At 43.5% G+C, this 24,540-nt stretch overlaps 1 protein-coding gene across 5 annotated transcripts in view; it reads right to left on the bottom strand.

Annotated features, from left to right (window-relative positions):
* ERBB4 (erb-b2 receptor tyrosine kinase 4) overlaps positions 1-24,540 on the bottom strand; it is a 580,318-nt gene that overhangs the window by 9,130 nt on the left and 546,648 nt on the right. For 3 of the 5 annotated variants that reach the window (XM_032114089.1, XM_032114088.1, XM_032114091.1), the window contains 6 exons: positions 23,797-23,872; positions 21,674-21,820; positions 20,349-20,446; positions 17,908-18,078; positions 2,561-2,608; positions 1,422-1,713 (listed from right to left, as the gene is read on the bottom strand). In XM_032114089.1, coding sequence (XP_031969980.1) covers positions 1,422-1,713; positions 2,561-2,608; positions 17,908-18,078; positions 20,349-20,446; positions 21,674-21,820; positions 23,797-23,872 — 832 coding nt within the window. The remainder of the gene's footprint in view (positions 1-1,421; positions 1,714-2,560; positions 2,609-17,907; positions 18,079-20,348; positions 20,447-21,673; positions 21,821-23,796; positions 23,873-24,540) is intronic. The other 2 variants (XM_032114092.1, XM_032114090.1) reach the window with 1 other exon arrangement.

The raw sequence follows: 24,540 nt of genomic DNA, 5'->3' as shown, positions 1-24,540 counted from the left end.
CCTGATTAAAAACCTTCCGTCCCTGAAGGACAAAGGGCCTTGAAGCATTATGAAAAAAAAGTTATACAAATGAGCCCTGGAAAGGGAACAAGAGAGCCTTAGATCAGCTGCAAAACGGGACTTGGAGCAGGTTGCAGTTGCCTCAAATCACTTGCTGTGGATTAACACCCCATTTCCAGCAGCATGGTGCTGCTCAAGGGCTCTGCACACACCTCACAGAGTCCTGGTGCAAGGAAAAAGGCCCTGCCTGCTGTCATGGGATCATCTGGTTTTACCCAGAATGAGGCCAGAACTATTAAAGGTAAAAGTTCAAGACCCAGTGAACACCTTTGAACCTGCAGCTGTCACTGAATATGAGCTGAATAGTGGGAACATTTTTTTTCAGTGACGACAGCCAAGCAGTGCTTTGATTTGAACCCTGCAGCTGGCAGGGAACACACAGCGTGTGGCCACACCATGACAACCCTGTGTCTGTGCCCAGGCAGTCAGGAAGGAGCTGCTTTCTCCTGAGCTGCTACTGCCACATCCCCGAGGGCTCAGGTGGCTCCTGCAGAACTCTGAGGATCTCCAGGGTGCACCTGTGTGGGCACATACATGTGGGCTCACACTGAAAGGAACTCACTGCAAGGGAGACTCCCACAACTGCTACTGCCATGGGTCATGCCCAAGGTCTCCCACCATTCCTCTGTCATGCAACACAAAGGACAAGTGGCTTAGCAAACACAGTAGTGACTTGTCATTTACATTTGCATTTATTAATTTCTTTACAGCTAATGCAAAGCTTTGGATGCAAATTAATAATGACACATCCCCTTACATCTAAATGACTGCTATCATTACTTAAAGAGGAAGAAATGAATGAGGGCAAACCGGGAAGTGCAGCATGCTGAGCTGGCACAGATTTAGGCGATCTTCCCCTTGCAGTGATGCTCTCTTTAAAGCACATCTTGTTCTTTCAATCCTAGACTTCTCTTGGGTATAAAATGCCAGCTGTGTGTATCAGTTCTGTGGTAGGTTCAACATGACATTTACCAAGCACAATGCCAAGAATAAGAAGATCAATAAACAAAGCAAAGTTGGGACTATGGCTGGCCGAAGATAGATCCTTTCCTTGGAAATAACTGAAGATTTGTGTTTGGATAAGAATGGGACTTGGCTTTTTTTCATTCCACTTGTTATTTCTCAAAAAAAAAGGGGGGGAACTACCAGCTTTGACATACTGGCACATCTGAGCATTTCAAAGTAGAAAGTTAAGGAGAGAAAACCAAATCCCCATGTAAAGGAGTATTAACCTAGTCAGAATGCTTCAACCTTGATGGGTAACTAAATAAAGCCATTTTTGATGAAAAGCTGCTGATGTACAAAGAGAAAAAATGCAGCCAGGCTAGACCAGGAGCCTCTCTGGAAAGCCAGTATTTTACCTGTTTTAGGTTTGTCTCGCATCGGTGTCATGTACCCATCCTCATCCAGCTCTCCCCGCACGACCCGCTCGGGAATGAAGACGGTGGGGTCAGCGCTGTACCTCTGGGTGCTGCTGTCCTCTTTTGCCAGGGTTGCCACCTGTTTCCGCAGCGTGCCATTGCAGCAAGTGTCTTCAAAGATCTCTGCTGTGGCCCCTTGAGCAGCTGAGGCTTCTGGAATGATGCAGCCCGGAGCCCTGTACGGCATCGGCACCTCCGCAGTGTAGCCACCATCCCGGTACACAAACTGGTTCTGTTGGAAGGAAGAACACAGCATGGGAAAGGAGGATCTTGAGGGGAGAAGCTTCAACAGCAAGTCATCGCTGTGCCTCCTGTGCCTGCCCTGCCACGCTGGGCAGGGGAAGCCCTGCCCATCCTGAGCTTCCAGGCTTTGGTGTCGACCCACAAAGCATCCATCTGCCCAGTGGTGCTCAGTGGGGATAGAAATGGGGCAGGAAAACTTGTCTCCTACTAGGGATGTGGAGGCTGGACACACACAGCTGCAAGAGGTGAACGTGGTATTTCCTCTTCTATTACTCTGGCAACCTCCCCTGATTTCTGACCACACCCCTTAAACCTCATGTTTGGGAAATCTCCTGCTGACTGGGGATAGAGGCCACTATCACCTCTGTTTATTCCTGGGGTGATACTTTTAGTGTGTCCCGTGGTGAGAATCATGGGGTCACCCACACCATGTGTAATTCCATCAGGAAGTGCATTTCAGGCTGGTGAACTGTGTATTGGCACCTCAACTCAGTGGTTCAACTCAACCTACCATTCTGCTTGTCAGCACGGGCATGCAAGGAAATTTCAAAATCATGACCTACAGATAGGAAGGAAAGATGTATAGATTCATTCAAGCCTTTTTCCTAAATGCTTTTTCAAGAAAAGTTGTCAGAATTTTGGGTGTGGGTCCTTCGAGTTTGCACACGAATCCAGGCTGAGTCTGGAGATCTTAACTATTTTTTTCCTTATATACACACATCATTACCTGTTTGCCTTTGGGTCATTTATGCAGGAAAAAGGAGTTTGAAACAGAAAAAAAGTAGTGAAGAAAGGAGGAAAGCCTGAAGGATGAAGGCTGAATGTGAAATACTTACTCCTGACATAGGGGTGTAGGCAGGAGGAGGGCTGTGTCCAATTTCACTCTAATAGGAAAGAAAAATGGGTGATGGATACGTAACAAGAGGTCACACGAATGAAACAAGTCACATGAGCTGTATGAGCTAATTGGGAGAAACAGGCACATCAGTCAGATTTCCTAACTGGACCCAAAATTCAAAGAATTCAATCAGGGCAAATGCCTCATCCCCAACAACAAGCTGTGTGTCTCACCAGTGTTAAACAGAGCCACTGATCTCACTTGGGCTCCCTGTGAGTGAAGGCCGTAACAGAAGAGGGAACATAAGACACTTTACCAGATGTTACCTTTTAAAGGGAACACACACCAACACACACTGGATACACACTTTGCAGCAAGCCTCCAACTTCACAGGCTTGTGCAAGAGGATTGTTTGGGATAATCAGGAAGGTCCCTTTATAATCAGGGAACACCTTGAAAACCAGAGATGCTGTGATTGCCTCCGAACCCCTCCGGATTTACAGTCCACTTGTAATGACACATGGGCAATGACAGGTTACAACGCAGCATGTGTTAGACAAATGGATAAAAAACATCTCCTGAGCCTGCCAGATGCTACTTTAAAGCCCTGCTGATGGCTCTGAGACACTGCACTGCAGGAAATTTAGCCTGCCTTGCCCTCTGATTTCGTATTTACTTGAATTCAGGCCAGCTTTCCATCTACTCTGAAAAGATGGAGGAGACTGAAGATAGGAATGGAGTAAACTATGGTCCATGGAGTGTGGTAAAGTTTTAGGCAAACTCATGGTTACATGCAGGATCCAGAGAAGGAATATAAAGTGGTGACTAGAGAGAAACAACACTCCCAACAGTGAGGAATCCAAAGCTCTGTTGGGAATCATCTACCCTCCTTTTAAAGCTCCCAGCTTCCTTCCCCACATCTGCAAGCTATGACACTGGTGAGAGAGTTTCCTGCTTTTGTCTTCCCAGGTGGCTGCAGCCCCCCAGCCTGCAGGAGTGGAAGGAGCTGTGGCAATGCTGTGCTGTCACTGTGTGGCAGGACACAGTGTTTGGCTGCTGTCCAGGGCTACAGGCCCTAAACCAGGGACTGTCACCACTCCTTTTCTATCCCGTGCCACACCGGGATGTATCACACCCCTTTCATTTACATCTCCCTGTTCCACACAGGCACTCCCATGAACTTCCAAGGTTGGTTCATTGATTCTGGATGAAAAAGGGCAGAGCTGTCTTTGAAGTACTTTCAGTTCAGACATCTTTCAGTGATGTCTTGAAGACAACTTAGAAAAGCAAGTCTTTTGCCAATAGGCTTGACTTCAGCACACAGGGCTCTACCCCTCTGCCAGTAAATGTTTAGAAGATTAGCAGCTTAAAAAAGTACTGTTCTAGGATGGCCACATTATGCATCTGTGGGTTCTGCTCCACCCTCAGCACAAAAGGCTAAACCCCCCATCCTATCTTTAGCTCTTCTTGGCTGTGACTCTAAATACATACTCTGCAACTATAACAACACAGTAACAGGCCCTCTTAGCACAGCCCTGTCCCAAGATGTCAGGAGACAATGGACTGGCATTAATGCACTTATTGCTATTTTTGCTGACAAGACACTTTCCAGGCAGTGGCCTGCCAACTAAGATCACTATAATTGTGTCTTTTCATGCCTCCCCATTAGCACTGTACTAAACATATCTGTCTTGCAACACCCCTTACCATAGAACCTTACACATGACTCTTCTCCACCACTGGTGTCTGCACATTTTTTTACTTCTTTACTGTTTTTCCCCAGGAGTTGATACCCTGTGGCCACTGTTCCATTAAAACAGGAGGCAAAGAAAACAGACGTGGTGCCATTTAGTGGGCTTCAAAATTTAATATAATTAAGTGTCCTTAAATTGACTGGTAGTTGCAATGTGAGGTCATAATTCTGTAGGCATCCAAGATTACCCTCCGACAACTCTTATTGATCAGGACATGAATCACACTGTGAGGAGAAAATATATTTGAATTTTACCAGGTAAAACTTAAATAGCTTGTTTTGTATGTGAAATTCAATTTACTTTGTTGATTTTTTTTGGGGGGGGAGGGTTGTTGTTTTTGCATCTTAAATACTATCTTGAAAAAATTAGAGGGTGTTCCTTTACTGAAAAGCTCTAGAATTTTGGGGTTCGATCCTGAAACTCTTGCCTCAATTATCATCTCTGTCTTTTTGAGATAGACAGACCTTAGCAGTTGGTTACTCGAAAACCTCACTACATAAGCCAACTTAAGAAGTCTCAGCTTGTATACTGGAAAAAAAAAATCAATACTGGCTCCCTTTTGATGGTGTAATGTGTGTTATATCCATTATTTGTGGAGTGCACACATCCACTGACAGGGGAACTCATCACACTCCAGAAGGAGCCTCACTTTTTTAACAGCCCATGAGCAGCCCTCCTCAGAAATGCCCAAGATTTCATTCGGTTCATGATTGAATTTTAGGCAAAAACATGACAATGGGGAGAAAGGATAAAACACAAGAAAATGTCTCCTACAGCCTTTTCCCAAGGCCCTCTGGTATGAAATACCAGTGACACATCAGCTGTTAGGACAGCTAATGTTTGTGTAAAATAAGCCTTGATCAAGGAGTGGTAAATAACATTTCCATGAATATTGGCTTGTGTTATTGCTTTCTATTCATTAATTTCATTTTCCAATTCCTTGCTTCTAAAATGTCCCAAATGTAAATATCTCCTCCTTTATATCAGGGACATAATATTTTCTGGCTGCATCTTAAACTGTAATGAAAGCAAAGCCTTGTTGGGTCCTGCCACTCATATTTGTGTAGCTCTGTGAATAGGCCTCTGCCTTGTCTCTTCTAACTTGGGTCTAGTGTCGTGCCCTGAGCCTGGCACCCAGGGCTGTGCTTCTCCTGCTGCCCATGGCATAGCTCATCCCACTCCAGCTGCCACTGCTGCCTTCATGGCTGCACCCAGAGCACATTTCATGGAAGAAATGCTGGAGGCACTCAGTGCTGCTGTGGGATTATGAGTGGTACAGAGCTGCCACCACATAGAAAATAAGCATCACTTTCTTTACAGCCTGAGCTGGTACCTCCATGTTTTGCTGCCAGCACAGACTCCCCAGAGCCCCCTTGCTGCTGCCGAGTTGGTTTTCCTTACCACCCACAGAAATGTTGATAGGGTTGCACAATCATTGCTGTTTCTTGCTCTTAAACAGCCTCCTAAGCTCATGAGACTGAAAGCTTTTTCTCTACTAAAGACAAGGCTTTGCCAGCATGAATATACACACACATTTGAACCCACTCTGATACTGCTCAAACTGTGTAAAACCCAAACTCCCTCTTCCTCTCCTTCTGCTCTCATACACAAAAAGCACCAAACAGAGAGCAGGAGTAAAACACTCCTGCCTTCTCACTGGGATGCTGCTCCCAAGTCCTGCTCAGGGGCATCCTGTGGTTCATGCCTCAGGCAACCCAATGGTTACCTGTTTTGAGCAAGCTCTGGCAACACACTTCTTTGTACCAGTTCATCAGTCCTGGGCTATGTGCCCCCAGAAACAAGTCACTCTCAGCCTTCCCCTAGAAACTGTTTACCTAATTTCAAACCAAGGGAGTATCCAGGCATGAGTCACTAAACCAAAGCATCATAAGATATGAGATCTTACTGAAAGCACCAAAATTTCAGCAGTTCTCCAGGAAGGACAGCTGATTTATGTGAGTGGATCTGAATCATGTTTGTGATGGTCTGGCGGGGCTGCAGGCAGAGCACACAACACAGAGTGTACCACCAGCCCCCAAGCAAACTCCAGCTACATTCCAAGGGAGCAGCCTGGTATTTACAACTGATCTGAACTGAAATTCTAATAGGAAAGACCATTCCAGGAGAACAGCCACATCTGCTTGGCTGCAGTCCTGCTTCCACAGAATTTGCAGATTACTCTGCCCTGCTCCAGACAGCAAACATTTCCGAGATGAAAATCAAAGGAAAAAACACGCACCATGAGATTGCTGTGCAATGCTCAACAGAAATGGAATGCTGTTTGTATAGTAATTGCTAGAAGGCTTTTCAGACCTCTGGGCGTTTCTGGTCCCAGCCCCTGCTCAGAGAAGAGCCACATAGGCGGGGGGTGGTCTCTTCCACCAGGCAGCAACTGACAGAACAAGAGGACACTGTCTCAAGCTGTGTCAAGGTATAGGTTGGATATTAGGAAAAAGTTTTTCACAGAAAGAATAATAAAGTACTGGAATGATCTACCCAGGGAGGTGGTAGAGTCACCATCTCTGGATGTGTTTTAAAAAGACTGGACACGGCACTTGGTGCCATAGTCTGGTTGAGGTGTTAGGACATGGGTTGGACTTGAAGATCTTGGAGGTCTCTTCCAACCTCGTGATTCTGTGATCCTGTGATATAAAAAGAAAGGATTAGACACCTTCCTGGGCTGTTAAGGTTCAAGCATATCCGTCCCTACAGCTCACAGCACCTGACACAAGTCTGGCATTCCTTGGCCATAAGGTTCCACTGGGGATCGAGGAATCTTTATGGGAAATGATGACAGCCCAGGCCCTTTTCCAGCAGTACCTTTTCTCAGAATGTGTCACACGTTTTAACTTAAATGTTGATCACAAGTATAAAAACAATGTAAGCATCAGTCTGTGTGAAGTGTTTGTTTCAGTCTCCAACAACTGCTTCTTCTACAATCGAGACACAAACCAAGCAGCTTAGATCAGCGAGGGAAAAAATAAATAGAAGAAACAATGAGTAAGTCTTTTTCTACACCTAAGTTTTTTCTGGTTGCTGTTTGCTAGAGGACAGGTGAGATTTGCAGGCAGCGTGAGCTTTAACTCAGTTCCCATAGGCTGCCTGTGTCAGCTGGATATGCCACCCCATGTCCTGGCAGAATGGTGGGTTTTTAAGACATCCCTGAACCTGTCCAAAGTCAGTATGGATGTTTCACTGGCCCCCTGGGTTCAGGTCAGTACTGACCAACATCTTAGCTTCAGAAAATTCATTACCACTTTCTCTTGCATAATATTCTCTCGTAACAACTGTCTGTTTTCATACTCATTAACTTTTTTAGAGCAGTCCATATGCAATGGGATACCCAAACTGCCTTCTAGGAGTAATTTAGTCTGGACTGTGAACAGTAAATGGCATATATCACAAAAAACCCATGCCTAATAATCTTGGCATAGTGCTATGGGAAACAACATACTCATACACTGCACAGAGTATTTCTTGTGCTGTTACTGGAAAATACCAGGTATAAACCATGTATTTTCAATCTAACACTTCACCAAGTAGAGAAGTCAAAGATGACAAGACCACCAATGAAAATAATCTCTAAAGAGATGCATAATTTGGGCACAAAATTCAGTATCCAGGTCCACTTACAGGGAAAGGTAGGTGAAATGCTTTTCTGTAGCCTCCCCTCTTTGAACCTGATAGCTGGGCTGGAAATAAAAGCATTCTCCTGCTGTATGGCACCAAAGGCTTGGAAACCTACCTGTTCTCTGGACCTCAGAAACCTTCATCCTTCCTACCTTCAGAGGGGCTGGCAAACGGATTTCAGCTGGCACGATATACACTTTGATCTAAGCATGACACAAGAATGAAAATGCAAGGATTCCCTTTGCCTGTTACCTTGTGCTAATGCAACTTAGTGTTAAACAGAGAGCAGAGCAGGAAGAGAGACAGCTGGCATTGCCTATCTTTTCCTTTCAATCTCCTTGACTCCCCCATCCTTCCTGTCACCCATGAATAGCTTTCTGTCATTCTCTTTTTTAATACACTCTCCAAGACACTTTACAGTAAATGGCACCTTTTAACACTGAGCCAATTCCCCACAATTTGAAAGGGACGAGGTACCATTTCCCACCTGTTCTAACAATTCCCTGTGGGACAGAGGGGTCAGCACTGCTCCTGCTCCTGTGCTGTCCAAAACACAGGAGCAGCAGCATCTCTTTTTCTGTACAAACCTCAAGCTTCAAATCCCGAAACAGGGAAAGGATGGAGAATAGGGCCAAACCCACAACACACCCATGATTTGTGATTGTGACATGGAAGACAAAAAAAAAAAAAAAAAAGAGCACAAAAGAAAGTTGATGAGCAATCCTGGGAGCAGCAGCCCCCTCCTATGTGCATGCTGCACTGCCATCTTCCCCAGCCTGTTTTTTACAGTAATCAAAGGATATTCTGAGCCTCTCAAAATGCCATCAACCCTCATTGAGAATGAAATAGAGCACATCTCCATCGAAGCCTTTACTGCAGTAATCATTGCCGCATGCTGGCCTGAACAGGGAGCTCTTACAGACAAAGATGGGTTTTAAAAATAAAATAAAAAAGCCTTCCTAAAATCTGAATAGAAACTTGATGATAATCTCCCAATTTTATTATGCAAGGGGGAAAAGAAACCCATAATTGTGCACTCTTGGTCTCTTATAGCAAAGAATAGGCTTCTTGATGAAATGCTGAGTTGATTTAGAGCAGGGCTGAGGTTCTGGTGGCAGTAATAGTCTAAAAGAACTAACCATCCAGCTGATTTGGATAAAATAATCATTTTTCAACATTCTAAATCTACACTTCATCTGTGCCTCCTCCCACTTCTCCCAACTGCATCTTTTGGAGAGTCTTTTTATAGCCTTGAAAATTATTTTCCCCTCCCCTCCCGCAGCATTCAACAAGAAAGACAGACTCTTTACTCTGGCTAACAAAGGGCGTTTTTTAGGCTGTGTTGGCATTTAGCTCCGTTGCATCTATGTTTAGAAAGTACAGTATTTAGTATTTATTTTACAGGATGCTCCATAGACCTCCTGCCACCCAGGAGTCCTTCCAAAGCATTATCCCAGGAGTCCCACTGCCCTGGGACACTGAGCACTCTCCCAGCTTGGGGGCCAGACAGGTGTTTAAGGGGCAATTCCCTGCAGCTCCACCTGGTGCACTTCCAAATCATGCTCCCTTGTATTTTTCAGGTGCTTTTATTATTTTAAGAAAACCACAAATAGTGTTCCTCACAAATGGGTATTTTCCACTAACAATTTCTGCTTCACATCTCATCACAGAAGGAAAATTTTCTCCCAGCTCTCATAATTATTTCCTGACTCTCAGTCCACTTTTCCATCTACTGAATTATGTAGAGTTGTTTAGCTTGCTGTTTTCCAAGAATGCCTCATCAGTGCAGTGTAAAAATATTTATTACTTACTCTTTTTATGTCTATTGACTTTTTCTTTTCAGGAGAAAAAAGAAAACGGATCAGCTGTGAGCTCTCTTTACTGTTAACACAGCCAGCAGCTATTCGTGGATTAAGCAGGTGCTGCTTGATTTTAAACCAGTTTATATTAAAGCTCAATGAATTTACATGCCACACATCAAGGATGGAAGCAATGTACAGCTACCGTCTCTCCCACCAATTCCACCAAGCTTGCAGAAAGTACTGTGAGGTGGTGATTTTGTTATTAAACCCGTATTACAGTTTGTAGAAGCCAAAATGCCATCCAACACTTCGGGAAAGTCTCTAACTCTTTATGCCTGACTCTAAAGCTGTATGTCTGGATGCAGAAGCCTGAATGTGACAGAAAATAGCTAATGCAGTATAAAATCCCTGTTTTAAGGCACTTCCCTGCAAAATCATAAGGCAATTTGACAAGTTGATCCTGATAATCAGTTCAGGCTGAGAAGGGTTTACTCCTTGAGATATCACTGATTTCAGCCAGCCTGGCTGCAAAGCAAGAAACTAATTGCCATAAAGCACTTTCAAAGAATTCTCTGTGAAGACCCAGGACTCATCTATTCCATTTGAGTCCTCCATAGGAATTGTCTTCCTTTTTTCTCTGGCAAACCTAGCACATTTTTAAAAGGTGTTTAAATACACCTATTCTAGACACATGTGTTTTGTAAGAAACTTTTCTTTTTTATGTAACATATTAAGACCAAAATAATTTTTCATGTAACATATTTTATATTGTATTTTTGAATGTTTATTCTCACTACTTCTTCACCCTGAGCAATGAAATTAGGCTGACTAGTATCAGTCTGGGCTTACCTCCTGCTTTTCCTTGTGTCATGGTTTAGTATAGTTTGGGTTTTTAGTAAAGAGGCCATCAGCCACGGAAGTGGTTCTCTTGCAGAGAGGTGCTTACAGCTTCCTCTATGACCTGACAGAACCTATCAACTGGCTAGTTTGAATATTGGCAACTTTTTAAGCCACTTAAGAAGCTTGACACGCCTCTGTGATCCACATTTAAGAACGAACAAACCCCAGGAAAGCTCTCTTGTCTTCCGGCTTTCGGACAGGTAGTGGGGCGGAGGGGGCCTGCAGGTGGCCCGGCGGGGCTGGGCTGGGCTGGGCCTTGCTTGGCCCAGCTGGATCGGCCGTGGCACGGCCCTGTTCCATCCACGCCCTCCCCAGCCCTGCTCCGTGCAGGCAGCATGGCCCGGCTCCACACCCCCCGCATCCAGTGTGGCCGAAGATTCGTCTGAAGCTGCCCCTCTGTCTGGCAAAGATCATGTGACCAACAGTGATATGTGAACTCCAGCTGCAGGGTCTGGGTGAGATTAACCCTTTTAGTGCTGTAAGATTCTCCAGAACAGATGAAGCCTGCAGACATCAATCCTCTCCCGAGTCAGAGGAAGAGGGAAAGGTGATGGCAAGTGAAGAAAACACCATAAAGACACCAAAGTCAGTGAAGCAGGAAGAGCTGAAACCCTGAGGGAGGAGAAAGAGCAGATGCTTCAAGCTTAGAAGCTGAAATTCTGTTATAAAGCTATGGTGATGGACTATGATACCCGTTGTAATCAGAGTACCCGTTGTAATTTCATGAAAGCATGGGGGGTGGAGCATTCAAACTGTAATTGTGAGCAAAAGCACCTGTGCTGGAATAAGCAAATGACAGTAGCTGTAATTTGATGAGGACCCTTGTTCCCAGGGAAGAAGAAGACCTCTATTCCTAGTGATGAAAGTGATGAGGACCCTTGCTCCCAGGGGAGGAGGAGGGCCTCTATTCCTAGAGATGAAGATGCTCCCAGAGATAGGTGAAGAGAACCTTTGTTTCTGAACAGCTCATGCTTAAAATGGTACCCCAGTAGCTCAAGATTGGACCCTCAAAAGCAGTTGTGGGGAAAGCTGTAAGTTGAGGGAAGGGACTCTCACATGCGAGCAGAGAACCAACCTGGGCGGCTGTCTCGCTGTGACATTGAAGCCATGAGAGAACTGTTTCTTGTGGAGATGTCTCCATAGCATGAGCAAGAAAGACTCCTCTCCCTAAGTGAACTGAACAAGGTTATTATGGAAGTGGTAAACTGACTGAACATCTCAAGGGTTGTCTTTTTACATTGTCAGTGGGAGAAGGGAGAAAGGTGGAGGGAAGAGAAGTGTTCTGAAGGTTTAGTCTGATTTTTTTTCTTTCTTTCTTTTATGTGTGTTAATAAACTTCTTTTATATTCTTTTAAGTTTTGTGCCTGCTTAGCTTTCTCCTAATTCTTATCTCACAGAAGGAAAATAAGTAATGGATATTTTGAACCAAACCACTACACTAAATTGGTGTTTCTGCCCTGTTTATGAACCTGGACAAGGTTGGCCTGGTGCTATCCACACTTCCAACAAAGACTAGAAACAGACCCAGAAGAATTTTCCAGAAGTGAAAAGAAAATAGGCAAAATACTTGTGATGGTCTTCCAGACACCAATTAAACACTAACAGCTCTTGGGAAGTGCTTAATGCAAAAGGCAGAGCAGAACAGACAGGAGCCTCCTACCACCAGAATGTCATTAAAACTTAGAAAAGCAGAAAATGGGAATTGGACATCTTGAAAGGGGGCTTGGTGGACTTTCAGAATTACCCTAAAGGTCTGAAGGCAGTAAATGCAGCCAGTTGCCTAGACTCTCCTAAGAAAACACATGAAATGCAGTATTTAGCAAAAGACATACAGAAGGGCTTCATACAAACTTCTCTAACTAATCATGCAGTTTTAAAGAAGCAAGAGAGCTAATATAGAGTTACTCAGTGTAATAGTCTGAAATGCTATGAAATGTTTTGAATCAATGTCTAGTTTGTTTACAAGACCATCTGTTCTGGCATTGGAGATTTTATGGCCACACTTGCATAAGGAAGTGACAGAGGCAAAAAAAAGACTACTAAGATTTTCAGAAAGTTTTTGATCACCTTTTAAGGAGAAGCAATTAAAGAAACGGGATAGAAATAACTAAAGAAGACCACAACCTGACAGACTGCCCTAAGAGGTATCAAATTTAGGGAAAGGTTTGGCCATACTATTTTTTGGGAAGATACTGCAGAAGCAGAAAGGTGGCAAACACCACGAACAAACAAAAAGACATCTGTGTTGTCATCATTTAACAGCAAACACATACAAATGGTAATATCCTGTTTAGCCTTTTAAGCAGAAAAATCAGAGAATCACAGAATATCCTGAATTGTAAGGGACACACAAGGATCATCAAGTCCAGCTCCTGGCCAAGCACAAGACACCCCAAGAATCACACCACAATAACCAGAGATTTCTAAGAGCTGGCAGCTCCTTAAATCTAGCACCAAAAAGTGTGGATGGCAGACAGGAACAGGATCCAACCCTGCTAAAGAGTCAGCATTAACTGCCCAGTGAGACTTTTCTACACTGTGATGTATTTTCCATCCCACTTGATACAATCAAGACAATCTTTATAAAAGACAAACTCCACCTCACACAGAATTTCTGCACTTGATGCAGAAATTAAGAGACAAGAGACTCTGGTCTATGCTATGCCAGAAAGTTGGACAAAATGCTTTTAATGGCCCCATGTAGCCTGGAGATCTCTTCACAAACATTTTGGATTAACTTTAAGATGAAGCAGTTTTACTGCCATCAGTCCCATGAGGCCAGGACACACCTGGAGAAATGACTTGGGCAGGAACACTTAATTGCCTTCTCTTACAGGAAAAGAAATGGAGATCAGGTGCTACTAAAGCCCAGGACACAAAAAGAATCATGGTCAAACCACGCCCCTCTCCTGCTTTGCCAAGCGGCAAGGATGCTGCACTACCAGACCTAAGGCCACACCAGGACTGCTGCAGTGGCACACCAGATACTGCTCAGAGAACTGAAAACTGGCTTCCAGTGTCCCACAGTCTGCTTTAGCCAAGCAGGATAGTCTCCATGGACATATGGATTAGACATCTCTGAAAAAAAATTGCTTGGTATTTAAGTGCAGGGTTGGCAGGTGCTTCCATGATATACAGTGTATGGAACAAAACTACAGGGACAGTATCAGTGAGCAATAAACAGTATAGACAGTTTTCAGCAGGAATTAGCCAAGGACTGAGAGCAAAAAGAATCGTGGGGCACACAGAGTGCTTGCTGTATTAGCATTATCTCTGCATGCACAGGACAGCACTCGTTACAAATACCTGAATGAATCATCTAATGGATGTGAATGCAGGACACTTGAGCACTAGCTGGGGTCCAGTGCTCATGGAAACACTGCTGAGGATTCAGCTTATCTCTCAGAAGCACAGAGCTTTGAAAACTCTATTTTTCCAGAGTATCTCTAGAGAGCGGAAAATAAAAACTGGAAAAAGCTGAAGAGACAAAATTGCAACTGAAGAGTTTCGGATCCAATGGAAGAATTCAATTTGTCTTAGGATGCTAATTTTTACTTAAAAGCTGCAGCAGTCTCAGAGTGAACTTCACAAGAGAGGCCACCATTAAGGGTCAGAGCCTGTGCAGGGCTCTGCTCCCAGCAGCACAGGTAGGTCCCAAAGACATCCTAGCAGGAGTCAGTGTGGATGTGATGGAAATGCTGAACCTGTGTCTGAACCTTGCAGCTTCACAAATCTCTGTAAACCCTGGAGGAAGAAGGATGTGAGACTTCCTGGGGAGCTGGCAACTCCCCAGAAGCCTTCCCTCTCTCCAGTCTTCTACCCATGGGCTGCAGCACTGCGCTGTTAATGCACATCCACACAGCTCTTTTCCTCCCACGGGCGGGAGTGTTTTGCACAAACCTCATCCAGTGGTGCCTCCCAGGCAAGAAGCTGCAAGGATTTAGACTTGAGACCACTGCAGAGAAACTTCAGGGCTCTCCTGAGCAAGCAAATACTCCTGTTCTTCCTTCATTCCTTGACTTCAAAGACTATGTGTGAGAAGGTTCATGATCTCCTTGCTTTCTTTCTGCCCACTTCTGTCCCCATGGAGCCATGCTGCTGGAACATTCACCCAACACTGTCAGCACAGAGAAGGAGCACAGTGCCCTGACTAACTCCTTGGCCACTAAAACTGCCACTGGAACAGCTAAGGTGGGAAATACAGTATCTTTCATGCTTCTTATCCCTGAAAATGACATGGAGATCATGTAGCTCGTCTGTGTTGTTTTCCTTCACCAAATTGCCTCACAATCTCCCCATAAAAAGCAATTTGCCAGACATGGTGAACACAAACTACCTAAGTTGTGTCCATTCATTTGGCATCCACGGCTGCAGCAGCACCATAATGGGTCTGTGCAGTATCAATACACACTATGCTAAACAAGCATAAATCAGAGACTATCCAAAGGAAACACCCAAACAGAATTAGACAAGTGCAGACAGAGAGCTCTGACAGCATTTCAGTTCCCTGTGATTCCTGTAGCTGACATCCATCTGTACTGAACTATGCACAGCAGAGGCACTATTACCTTAAAGGAGTGACTGTGTTTTGTTTAAATCAATCAAACTAAAAGAATATTTAACGTACCGAGAAACTGAGTGCTTCACAAAGGCAACAGAGATGTATGTGGCTTTCTGCACACATGTACTACCTCCAGAAAACACCTCTCTGCAAAGGAAACCAGGAATGCTACAGTGGTGCAGGGCTTCCAGCTTAGCCCTCTCTGACCTCTTGGTCTGATCTGGGTCAGGCAACTTGGCTCACAAACTGAAAACTTTTTGCAAAGGGTAATTCCAGGTTTGTACAATGCTAGAGAAAAATTCCCAGCAACAGGAGTTACTGAAAGGAGGATACGGTTTTGCTACTGTCATTAAATTGAATTGCAAAGCAAACTTCCCACTGTCTTTGGTGGTACAAGATCACAGTTTCAAACCAAGATGGGAAATTGTGAGCTGAGGAATGGAGACATCACATCAAGAATGTGATGGAGTCCCTTTGTATCCCAAAAACAAGGCCCGTGGTCTCTTTCTGCAGCTCTGCTGGCTTCAAGGGGATCACATGTGTGCAAGCAGTTGCAATGGTGTGCTTTGAAGCTGGGAAAAGGCTTTGTGAAAGTTATTTTAATTTTTGTATAATAACAACAACACCAATAATAATAATAACTATGATAGTAACAACAATAACAATAATAATAACAACAACACTAATGATAATAATAAAAATAAGTGCCTGTGTTTTCATTTCATGAATACAGCAGTGACCATGTTGGTTGTCCAAATGACACGTTGTAAATAAATCTTTCAGAATATTAACTCTAGGATTTTTACCGGAATTCCCTCAGCTCTAGTGGGGTCCTCAGCTGGGCTGGTACCAAAGACAGATGGCAAAAGGAACTGTTGAAAAAGCAAGTACATTTTTCTACTAAGCCTTTCTCCTTTAAATGTGTCCCAGTGTTTCCAGCAAATATGGGAGTGAGATGAATATAACAAACCCAAAATGTCAGATTCTGCCTCCTCAGACCTGTGTAAATGGCAGTACCCCACTGTGTCAAACTAAGTTCCACTGATTTACATCCCTGTGACAGTGAGTACCTTCCAAAGGTAATTGCTGTCTTTCCCTTCTCTCCTCAGAAGTTGGCAGGAAAGGAAACAGAACCTCTCCAGAGACAGCTAGTAGTAAACCTGACGTATTTCAGATCACCATCAATTAAGTAGCCATAAAAAGAAAGTTTCTCACTTATTGCTCAATCATGCATCATCCCCACTTCACTGTCTTTCAGTGATGCAGGAGAAATGCTACATGAATCCAGACATCTCCCATTTCCTTGCATTTAAAACAGCAGCAGTTTCCTTCCAAACTGACTATTAAGATCAGATTTTGTCTTATTCCCAAAAAGCACTGATTTCCTCAGGAGAGGGTAAGGAGCTTCCTGCAGGGTATGGTCAGAGCATGGATACTGGCTCAGATTATACACTCTTGGCTCTTTCACTCACCTCTTCCCTGTCTCACATGGTGTAATCAGTTCACACCTGGGTATGAATTTGGAACTACCTCAGCTAAGGATAAATGTCCAAAAGGTGCCTAAACCATGAGGAATAAACACCAGCATTTCACAGGGTATACTTAGTATTTAAACTGCGGCTTTTGACCAAAAGCAGCCTGGAGAGAAAACAAGTCCCTAATTAAAACACACCTGATGCCCATGTCAATGCCCTCACATTAGTAATGCATTTCAACATCTCTTAGTTATGTGAGAAGGGGTGGCAACTGAACTGTTAAAAGGCTGGAGCCAAGCACGGGAACAGAGGCAGAGGTCAGACCTGTCGAAGGAGGGAAAACAGATTCCAGACATCTGACTTAGCTCCTCACCTGCAGCAGGGCACAGGCATGTAGAACAGGATTCAACATACCAGAGCTCACACAGCAGGTCTGAGACTGCTCTGCAGCTGTCAGGAGTTAGTGGATAGAGAAAGACACCTCCAGAAAGTAACTTATCCTACTGGAAATGCCCGAGACAGGCAGCAATGTTCACCCATGCTACTCCAGTGACACCAAATGAAGTCTGGGGGAAAAGCTTAGATTGTATCCCTATCCCTTAGATGGTTGGAGTTCTGTGAGCTGAATTCCCCCCGAACACTCTCTGTGCCTCAGGTCCCCATATACAATGAAGAGCATTTCCTCCCCTGATGGGGAGGGTGCAAACATCAGCCTGCCAATACCTGCCACGTGCTCAGTACAAACACACGTTTGGGAAGGGCGGCCGTGAAAGCATCGCATGCAAACAGGAAAAGGGGCTGGGTTGGAAATCTGGCTCCAGACACAAAAGCAACATTATCTGTATATCCCAGCTGCCCTCAGTTACATCAGTGCCAACCCTGCCAAGACATCAGGATGGCAGGGATAGGAGCACCAGGGCTGTGTACTTCCTGGCCACATTACAGTGCAGAAGCAACACTGCTTGACTTCAGCAGCCTCAGCTGTGCTTTCAGGACAGGCAGCTCAAGCTGAGCTTTTGTTCACTCAAGGCTGGGCTATTAATTTAGAATTCACTGAGGCACAATGAACAGGCAGCCCAGTGACAACATTTTTATAGCCACTTTCTTTACCAATGGGAGCTTGTAATTCCCAAGGCAGTGCTGGCCTGTGTTTGATTGGTGTACTTAAATCTCCACCTGTGCTTTTATAATAACCAGTATTTTCTGTCAGAGCTTGCTCTTACCCTGTTGGAATCAATTCTTGTCCTGGAGGTGTAGATGGGAGGAGGAATGTTAAAGGCTTGAGGAACAAGATACTCTTCAGCATCCATCATATCTTCCAGGTCTTCCTCATCAAGAAGATTTTGGAAGAACTTGCTGTCATTTGGGCTTGGGAGCTTCATACGATCATCTCCCTAAACAGATTGTATTGAGAGAGGAAAAATATCAAAAGATTGATTAATTTCCCAAAGAGAGAATTTCAGCCTTCCTAATGCCCTGGCAGCCCAGGCTGCAGGGACCACACATGCTGCTTTGTTTGTTCAAAAGCACTGTATCCACATAATTTGTGGGTTTGTTTTGTTGTTGGGTTTTTTTTATTTTTTACTGGGAATATGATGACAAAAAGGGAGTAACTGCATGAATCAAGCAAAACGGGGGGTTTTTTTGGCATTTTCATGACTGAGCTTTTATTTTTTCTTCTCTCTTTTTCCCATACAAGATCAGTTTCTGACCCAAGTTCTGACATATTTTGTGAAATATCTCAACTATTTAGGCTCAAATAGGAGGGGTGGGGAATAACAAGGAAACTGTTGTGTCTTGATGTTTGCTTTACTTTAATTTGTACTTTAAGGGACTTAGAGGGTAAATTTCTCTCCCATCTATTCTGCGGAATGTATGAGAGCTGAGAACAACGAAAGTCAAACCAGGGAAACAACAGGACCTTGAAATAACACCTATGAGCTGGAGAGGCAAATCTGGGCTGCATTTTGTTGGTGCCACAAAACATTGCAAAAGGCAATCCCATGCCACAAAAACCTATCAGCCCATAGAAACAATGCTAAACTCCACTGGATGGCTGGAGAGTGGCCTCCCACTCCTCAGGAATTACTATGCCACATGTAGAATCCAGGAGCGAATGATGGCTGTGCTGTGGGGTGCATACAGACCCATTTAAAAGCTCAACGGCAAGTTTGTCATTGTTGATTGCACCTGGGAGGGATGGGGAGTGGTGATGGCAGAGGTACCAGTGCAATGCAGTGACCCTGGTTTCTCCTCCAGGAGCTCGTATTGTCTGCAAGGAGTGCTGGAGAGAAGCCTCACAGGATGAAACACAGGCCAGACCATGCAACAGGGGAGGGAAGGGCAGGGGGAGAAATGGAGGAAAGAGGTATTTGGAATAAGGAAGTATGTCCTATCTAACAAAGTCATTTAATCCGACTGAGTTTTCCCGAATTAGCTGAACTTATAATTTAGTTCACACAGTGGGGAATACTGCAAGAGGAATTCCACATTCAGGACCAAAAATCCTCTTGACTAGTATTTCACTTTCCAACCACATCTTCCTTGTGCTGAAGCGGAAGGAGAGCAGGATGATTCACAGTGTGCAGCAACACACCACAAGTCACCTGGCAGCTCTACCCAGTGAAATCAAACACCTCACTGTGGGACTGGCACTAGACCACTCAGGAGACATGAAGTGGCACTGGCTGGAGGCTCTTCCACTAGGAATTCTTATGTCAATGTGAAGCTGAGGATCAGCACCTCTGCCCTGTGTTTCATGATGTGGAGCAGATACAGCATGAGACAGAGCATGAGAATCATTACCTGGAACAAACTGTTCCCATGCTCTGGTCTCTGGTGTTTCACCATCACCTCACTTTGAAGTTTTCATTTTCCTTTGAACAGCTCACACACTGGGCCCTTACCTAAGAACCCTATGCTTTCTGTGGCTTGAGTCTGAGCTGTAATAAACACATGCACAAGTCTAGGCTGCCACAAAATTAGGGAAGGACACATGCCTGTACTCAGGCACACACAGCTCCAGCTACCTGTACTCACCAGGTATCGCCCTGCTGCCACAGGGCAGTTTCATGGGATGAACCCATGAAGGATGAACCCTTCACAACCCTGTCACAGGGTTGTGAAGCCTCCAGAGCCCCAGAGCTTAAGGAGAACAGAGAGGGAAGCTCCTCCCTAGCATTAGAGGTACCAGTATGACACAACTTCCTGTTTTCTAAGAAACTTTCATGTTTAGGCAGTGAAAAGAAACTTGCTTGTGATCTCAGCAATGCAGGGAAAAGACTCAGCCTAATCAATTTTAAAACCAAGGAAGTCCTTGGTCTAAATATAGATCCACTGTCTGCCTATGGACAAAACTTGTCCCCAGTTTCATAAGGAAATGCAAAGCACTGAGCAGCTTGCAAAGCCAGAGATTGTGTATGTGCTCATAAACATGAGCTTAGGAAATTAATTTCAGATTGTTGTATTATTAATATCATTATTTTTGAGATACTGACACTGCCCATTCTACTTCATGCTTGTATAACACTGTAGTCACTGTTTGCTTTAGGCTCTTTTGCTTTAGGCATCTTGAACTTCAAAAGATTCAAAGGCAATGCCCCTAACAGTTGGGTGTTGCAGACAATTGGTTTTCCCACCCCTGTGATGCTGCAGGGTTGCTTACCTGAATTACCAGGTATCTCTGAGGGTCTCGAGCCATTCTAGAGAATTCAGCAGCCAGCTCCTTGAATTTTGGCCGACTGTCAGCATCAATCATCCAGCCTGGATGAAAGACAAGAAAGAAAATGGTTAAATGTCAAGGGAGGAAATCTTTCCTTTTTTAAATGTACAAGTTTCAAGTCCTTGATAACTCTGGCCCAAAGAAAAGTTGCAATAAAAACCCAGAATAATGGAAAGTTAGAATTCTATGATGCATAAAATGGAAAACACCTGGTTTTGGCCAGACTAGATTGTTCCTTACTGCATGGAATTTTTCTTAATTTGCTGGGCTCCTCTCCATCCCAGAGACAGCAACACTATCTTGCAATTTTCTCATCTTGCACATTTAGGTATCAGCACTGACTGTCTTTTATTAAGGATGTGTCCTACCAGATGGGATATTTTTGTACTTAACAAAGCCCTTGCATGATTTAATTTCCACACCTCCATGCACAGTACAACTGTTTTCAGAAGATACTTAATTTACTTCTTCTAGTTTTCCTTTTTTTTTTCAGGGCTTTTGTGTACAAAGCAAAAGGGAAAGGAGTATATATGATGGATGAGATGTCTGTATGTTAATCTCACTTAAATTAAGCCAGAAATATCAGAGAGATATTTCTAATTCTTTTTAAATTAGAAGCATAACCTTGGAGGATACTGTCATTAGTGGGAGTATCTTGGAGATAAAAAAGTTGGAAGAAATCATGTGCAGACTGTTTCCCTTTTTTTACTAAAGTAAAAATAATCATAAATTTTTGTACTGGACTGAGAATGATAAAAAATAATCCTCTCTGTAGCATTTCTTCTATTAATTTTACTTTTTATTATTACTATTGCAATCATCATTCTTGCTACTTACAATAAAACATTAGTGATTTCTTTCCTCAATATTTGGAAATGGGATTTCTCCTCACAACCTTCACTGGCTGGGTATCCATGTGCCATAATTATGTTTAGTATTATCTTTTTTACATCAGAATCAATTGTCATGGAAATGACAAGGGTTTACAATAACAACCATACAATTTTGACTTCACAGCAAGTATATGAGATAACATCTGACAGTAATAAGAAGCTGAGCTAACTCGGCCCTTCATGGCTAACAATTGTAAAATTGCCAAAGATGTGCAGGGAGTATTTAAATGGAATTTACAGTATCATGGGAAGCTTTTGTTTTGCAGCAGCAGCTTGCCCTGTTCCCAGCTCTGTCAGAGACTGCCTATGCAAATATTCTAAACCAGTGTCCCTCTTGCAGTGAGTGCAGGGGTATCAAAAGTGACAATTCCTTACACTTCACCATCACCATATAAACATCAATAGTGCAGATTGGGGGCTGGGGCAGCCGCTCTCCCTTCTCCAAGAGGTCGGGGATCTCTCGAGTTGGGATTCCATCATATGGCTTCCCACCAAAGGTCATCAGCTCCCAGATGGTGACTCCTAGGCAGAAGAAAGAGTGTTAGTGTCTGAGGTCACACTACTCAGGTTCCCCCCCAGTCTCTCACAGCAGAGTATCCTGGCCCAGTTCTGGACTGCAATCTCTTCTTCTTCACGAGTGCCTGGAAAAACACTGAAGTTTGGACTGGGGGGACAGGAGGAGTTGAGCAAGTGGCTACACAGTGCTTAGCTGCTGTCTTGGCTTAAACCATGACAGTCTGCCACTTGAAAACTCCGGAAAATGGTGAAACAGCACTTTGTGGTAATCTTCAAAAGCAACTTCCCTCATTTTTATTGGTGTAAGAAATGGCGTGATAGACCTGAGGCACACAAGAAAGGTCTGAGACAAATGAAGGGTGGTAAAGTAAATGGGTGCAATAACAGAAGAATGCACCATGCTCTTTTATCAAAAAGGGAAATGAATGGCTGATGTACTCTATTATTTTAAGGGGGGAAAGCGCAGATGTTCCCGAGCTTAGAGCATCAATTTCCCACAAAGGTACAGCACTGAGTAACATTAGGTCGTTGGCTTTGCCTTGTAAGTCATTCACAGCCACTGCTATTATTTTTTCCCTTAAATCACCTTATGGATTTGAGTTTATGATAGTGCTGTGCTACAAACCCAATATTCTCTTTTTGAAAAGCCATAGGATTTGTTTTGGCTTCGAAGCTGGAAATAAAGATCATATATCATAAGTAAAAGAATTTGTGCCCAAACAGAATCTTAAATATTGAAAATGCTGCTCTCACACCATCTTCTTTAACTTTTATTTGTATTGCAAAGGTCATTTTAAGCATGCCTCCAGATCAGTACCATATTTTGACAAATGTCATGCTAATGTGAAAAATGATGGGCAAAATTACCACATGAGTAAACCACATTTATTTCACCCTCATTCGTCTCCTTGTTGACATTAAATAAATATAACTTGTCAATTATTTATGGACTTTTCCTTTCTGCTTATAGATGTTCTGGGCTTCCTGCATTTAAAATGAATTTCATAAATGAAGGTATATTTTCTCCTGAGTGATCCAGGAAATACAGGATTTGAAGAGAAAGAGCAGCTTTACAAGATCAGTTGAACTCTCCAAAGCTTTTCTCAGCTGACTAGAAGAGGGCAGCCACCCAGCCACAGCAAACAGTGTCTTTTGCTGCTACCCACAGGTAAAAGTGAGTAATGAATAGAGCTGTACACCCTTTTGGTTCAAATGCACAATAGGAAATGCAAATAGGACTCCATAGCCCCAGATACTGCTGAAAAATTCTATTTACAAAGGTATACATCATTTTATTAGTAATAGCTACACCAGATAAACAGGCAAAGACCTCAGCAGATGTGGCAAACAGCTTGTCTGAATAACCATTAGCAACACTGAACGAACACCTCATTTCTCAAATATGACTTTTTCTCTGTGTGTGTAGCTCACCAATTCCCAAGCTATCTGTGAAATTAAATAGATGCTTGTTCTAGTTAGTTTGGAGAACTCGTCTCTTCCTTTTCCTTCTCTTGCCATATTTGCTTTGTATTATGACAAATTCCCTTTTATCTGACTCTAGGTAGAGAAAGTCCCATAAGCCTGAAAATGTTTTTTGACATTCATGGCTTTTAGAGTTGAGCTTTTCAAAGACTGCTGAAAATTGTGACCTGCAGCTGTATTTTTATGAATCTGTGCCTGAGCTGAAAGAGGTCTTCTTCTGTCATAATAATCAGCCAAACTGCTACCAGACCAGACCTTGCAGCACTCACCCCAGAGGGGAACATCATGATAATATATTTCAGTGAGCAGGGAAGTAACACAGGAGACAGTAAAAACTGCTGCTCAGAGTTACACATTTAAAGGAAAAAAAAAAAACCTGAAGAGCAAACGCTTCTGGAATTAACTCCTTTGGGAAAAGAGGGTATCTTTAACATACTAACACAACTTAGTTCAATGCTTTAAAAGACACAACTTTTTAAACTAATCACATGAAGATTTACCATAGCTCCACACATCACTCTGATGGGTAAATTTCCTGTAGTGTATGCACTCCAGAGCCATCCACTTAATTGGCATCTAGGGAAGGACAAGAGAAACGTAACCTTAGAAATACATTATTAAAACAATACAAACAGATCCTGTATGAAGACACCAGCTTTCTCCCTGTCTCCTTCAATGGCAAGCTTGGAAAAAAGCAGCACTATCCCACAGAGGAAATGGCTATTCCTGCCCTCTAGAATGGGGCTGTGCCTCATAAAACTTGGAGGTGAGAAAGATGAACCGGTTACCCGGAGAACTTCTGATATTTATTGATTCAGAAGTAGTAGAACAACTTGTGTTTTCATCAAAGCTGTGTGAAGAGGAACCAACGCAAAAATTGCATATAATTCCTCTAAATCTCAAGTGCAGCAGAGAAAGTGGAATGAAGAAGCTCTTTCTCCTTAACAGTTTGCAATCTCTGCAATCTGAGATAGCAACACTGCTATCTCAACTGTTCTCTAATGAGGCCAGGTTACAATGCAGTGACCATAACACTTCACTGTCCCCATCATCATCATCGTCATCAGGGTAAACAGGCAATGAGGAGAATTTGCAGTGCTTTATTGTTAACTCCTAATATTTGTCAGGAACTTAGCCATCCCACTTCTCTGTATCAGCACTGCAGTGAGAAAAGTTGCTCCCCAAACTAAGCCAGCAGCCCCATGTTCCCATGTCAGTGAATCACCCTCGGGGTGAGCTTATCT

The sequence above is a fragment of the Corvus moneduloides genome, chromosome 7 (genome assembly GCF_009650955.1).
Source record: "Corvus moneduloides isolate bCorMon1 chromosome 7, bCorMon1.pri, whole genome shotgun sequence".
Lineage (NCBI taxonomy): Eukaryota > Metazoa > Chordata > Aves > Passeriformes > Corvidae > Corvus > Corvus moneduloides.
The sequence above is the reverse complement of the archived record's forward strand: the minus strand, read 5'-3'. Positions and strand labels throughout refer to the sequence as shown.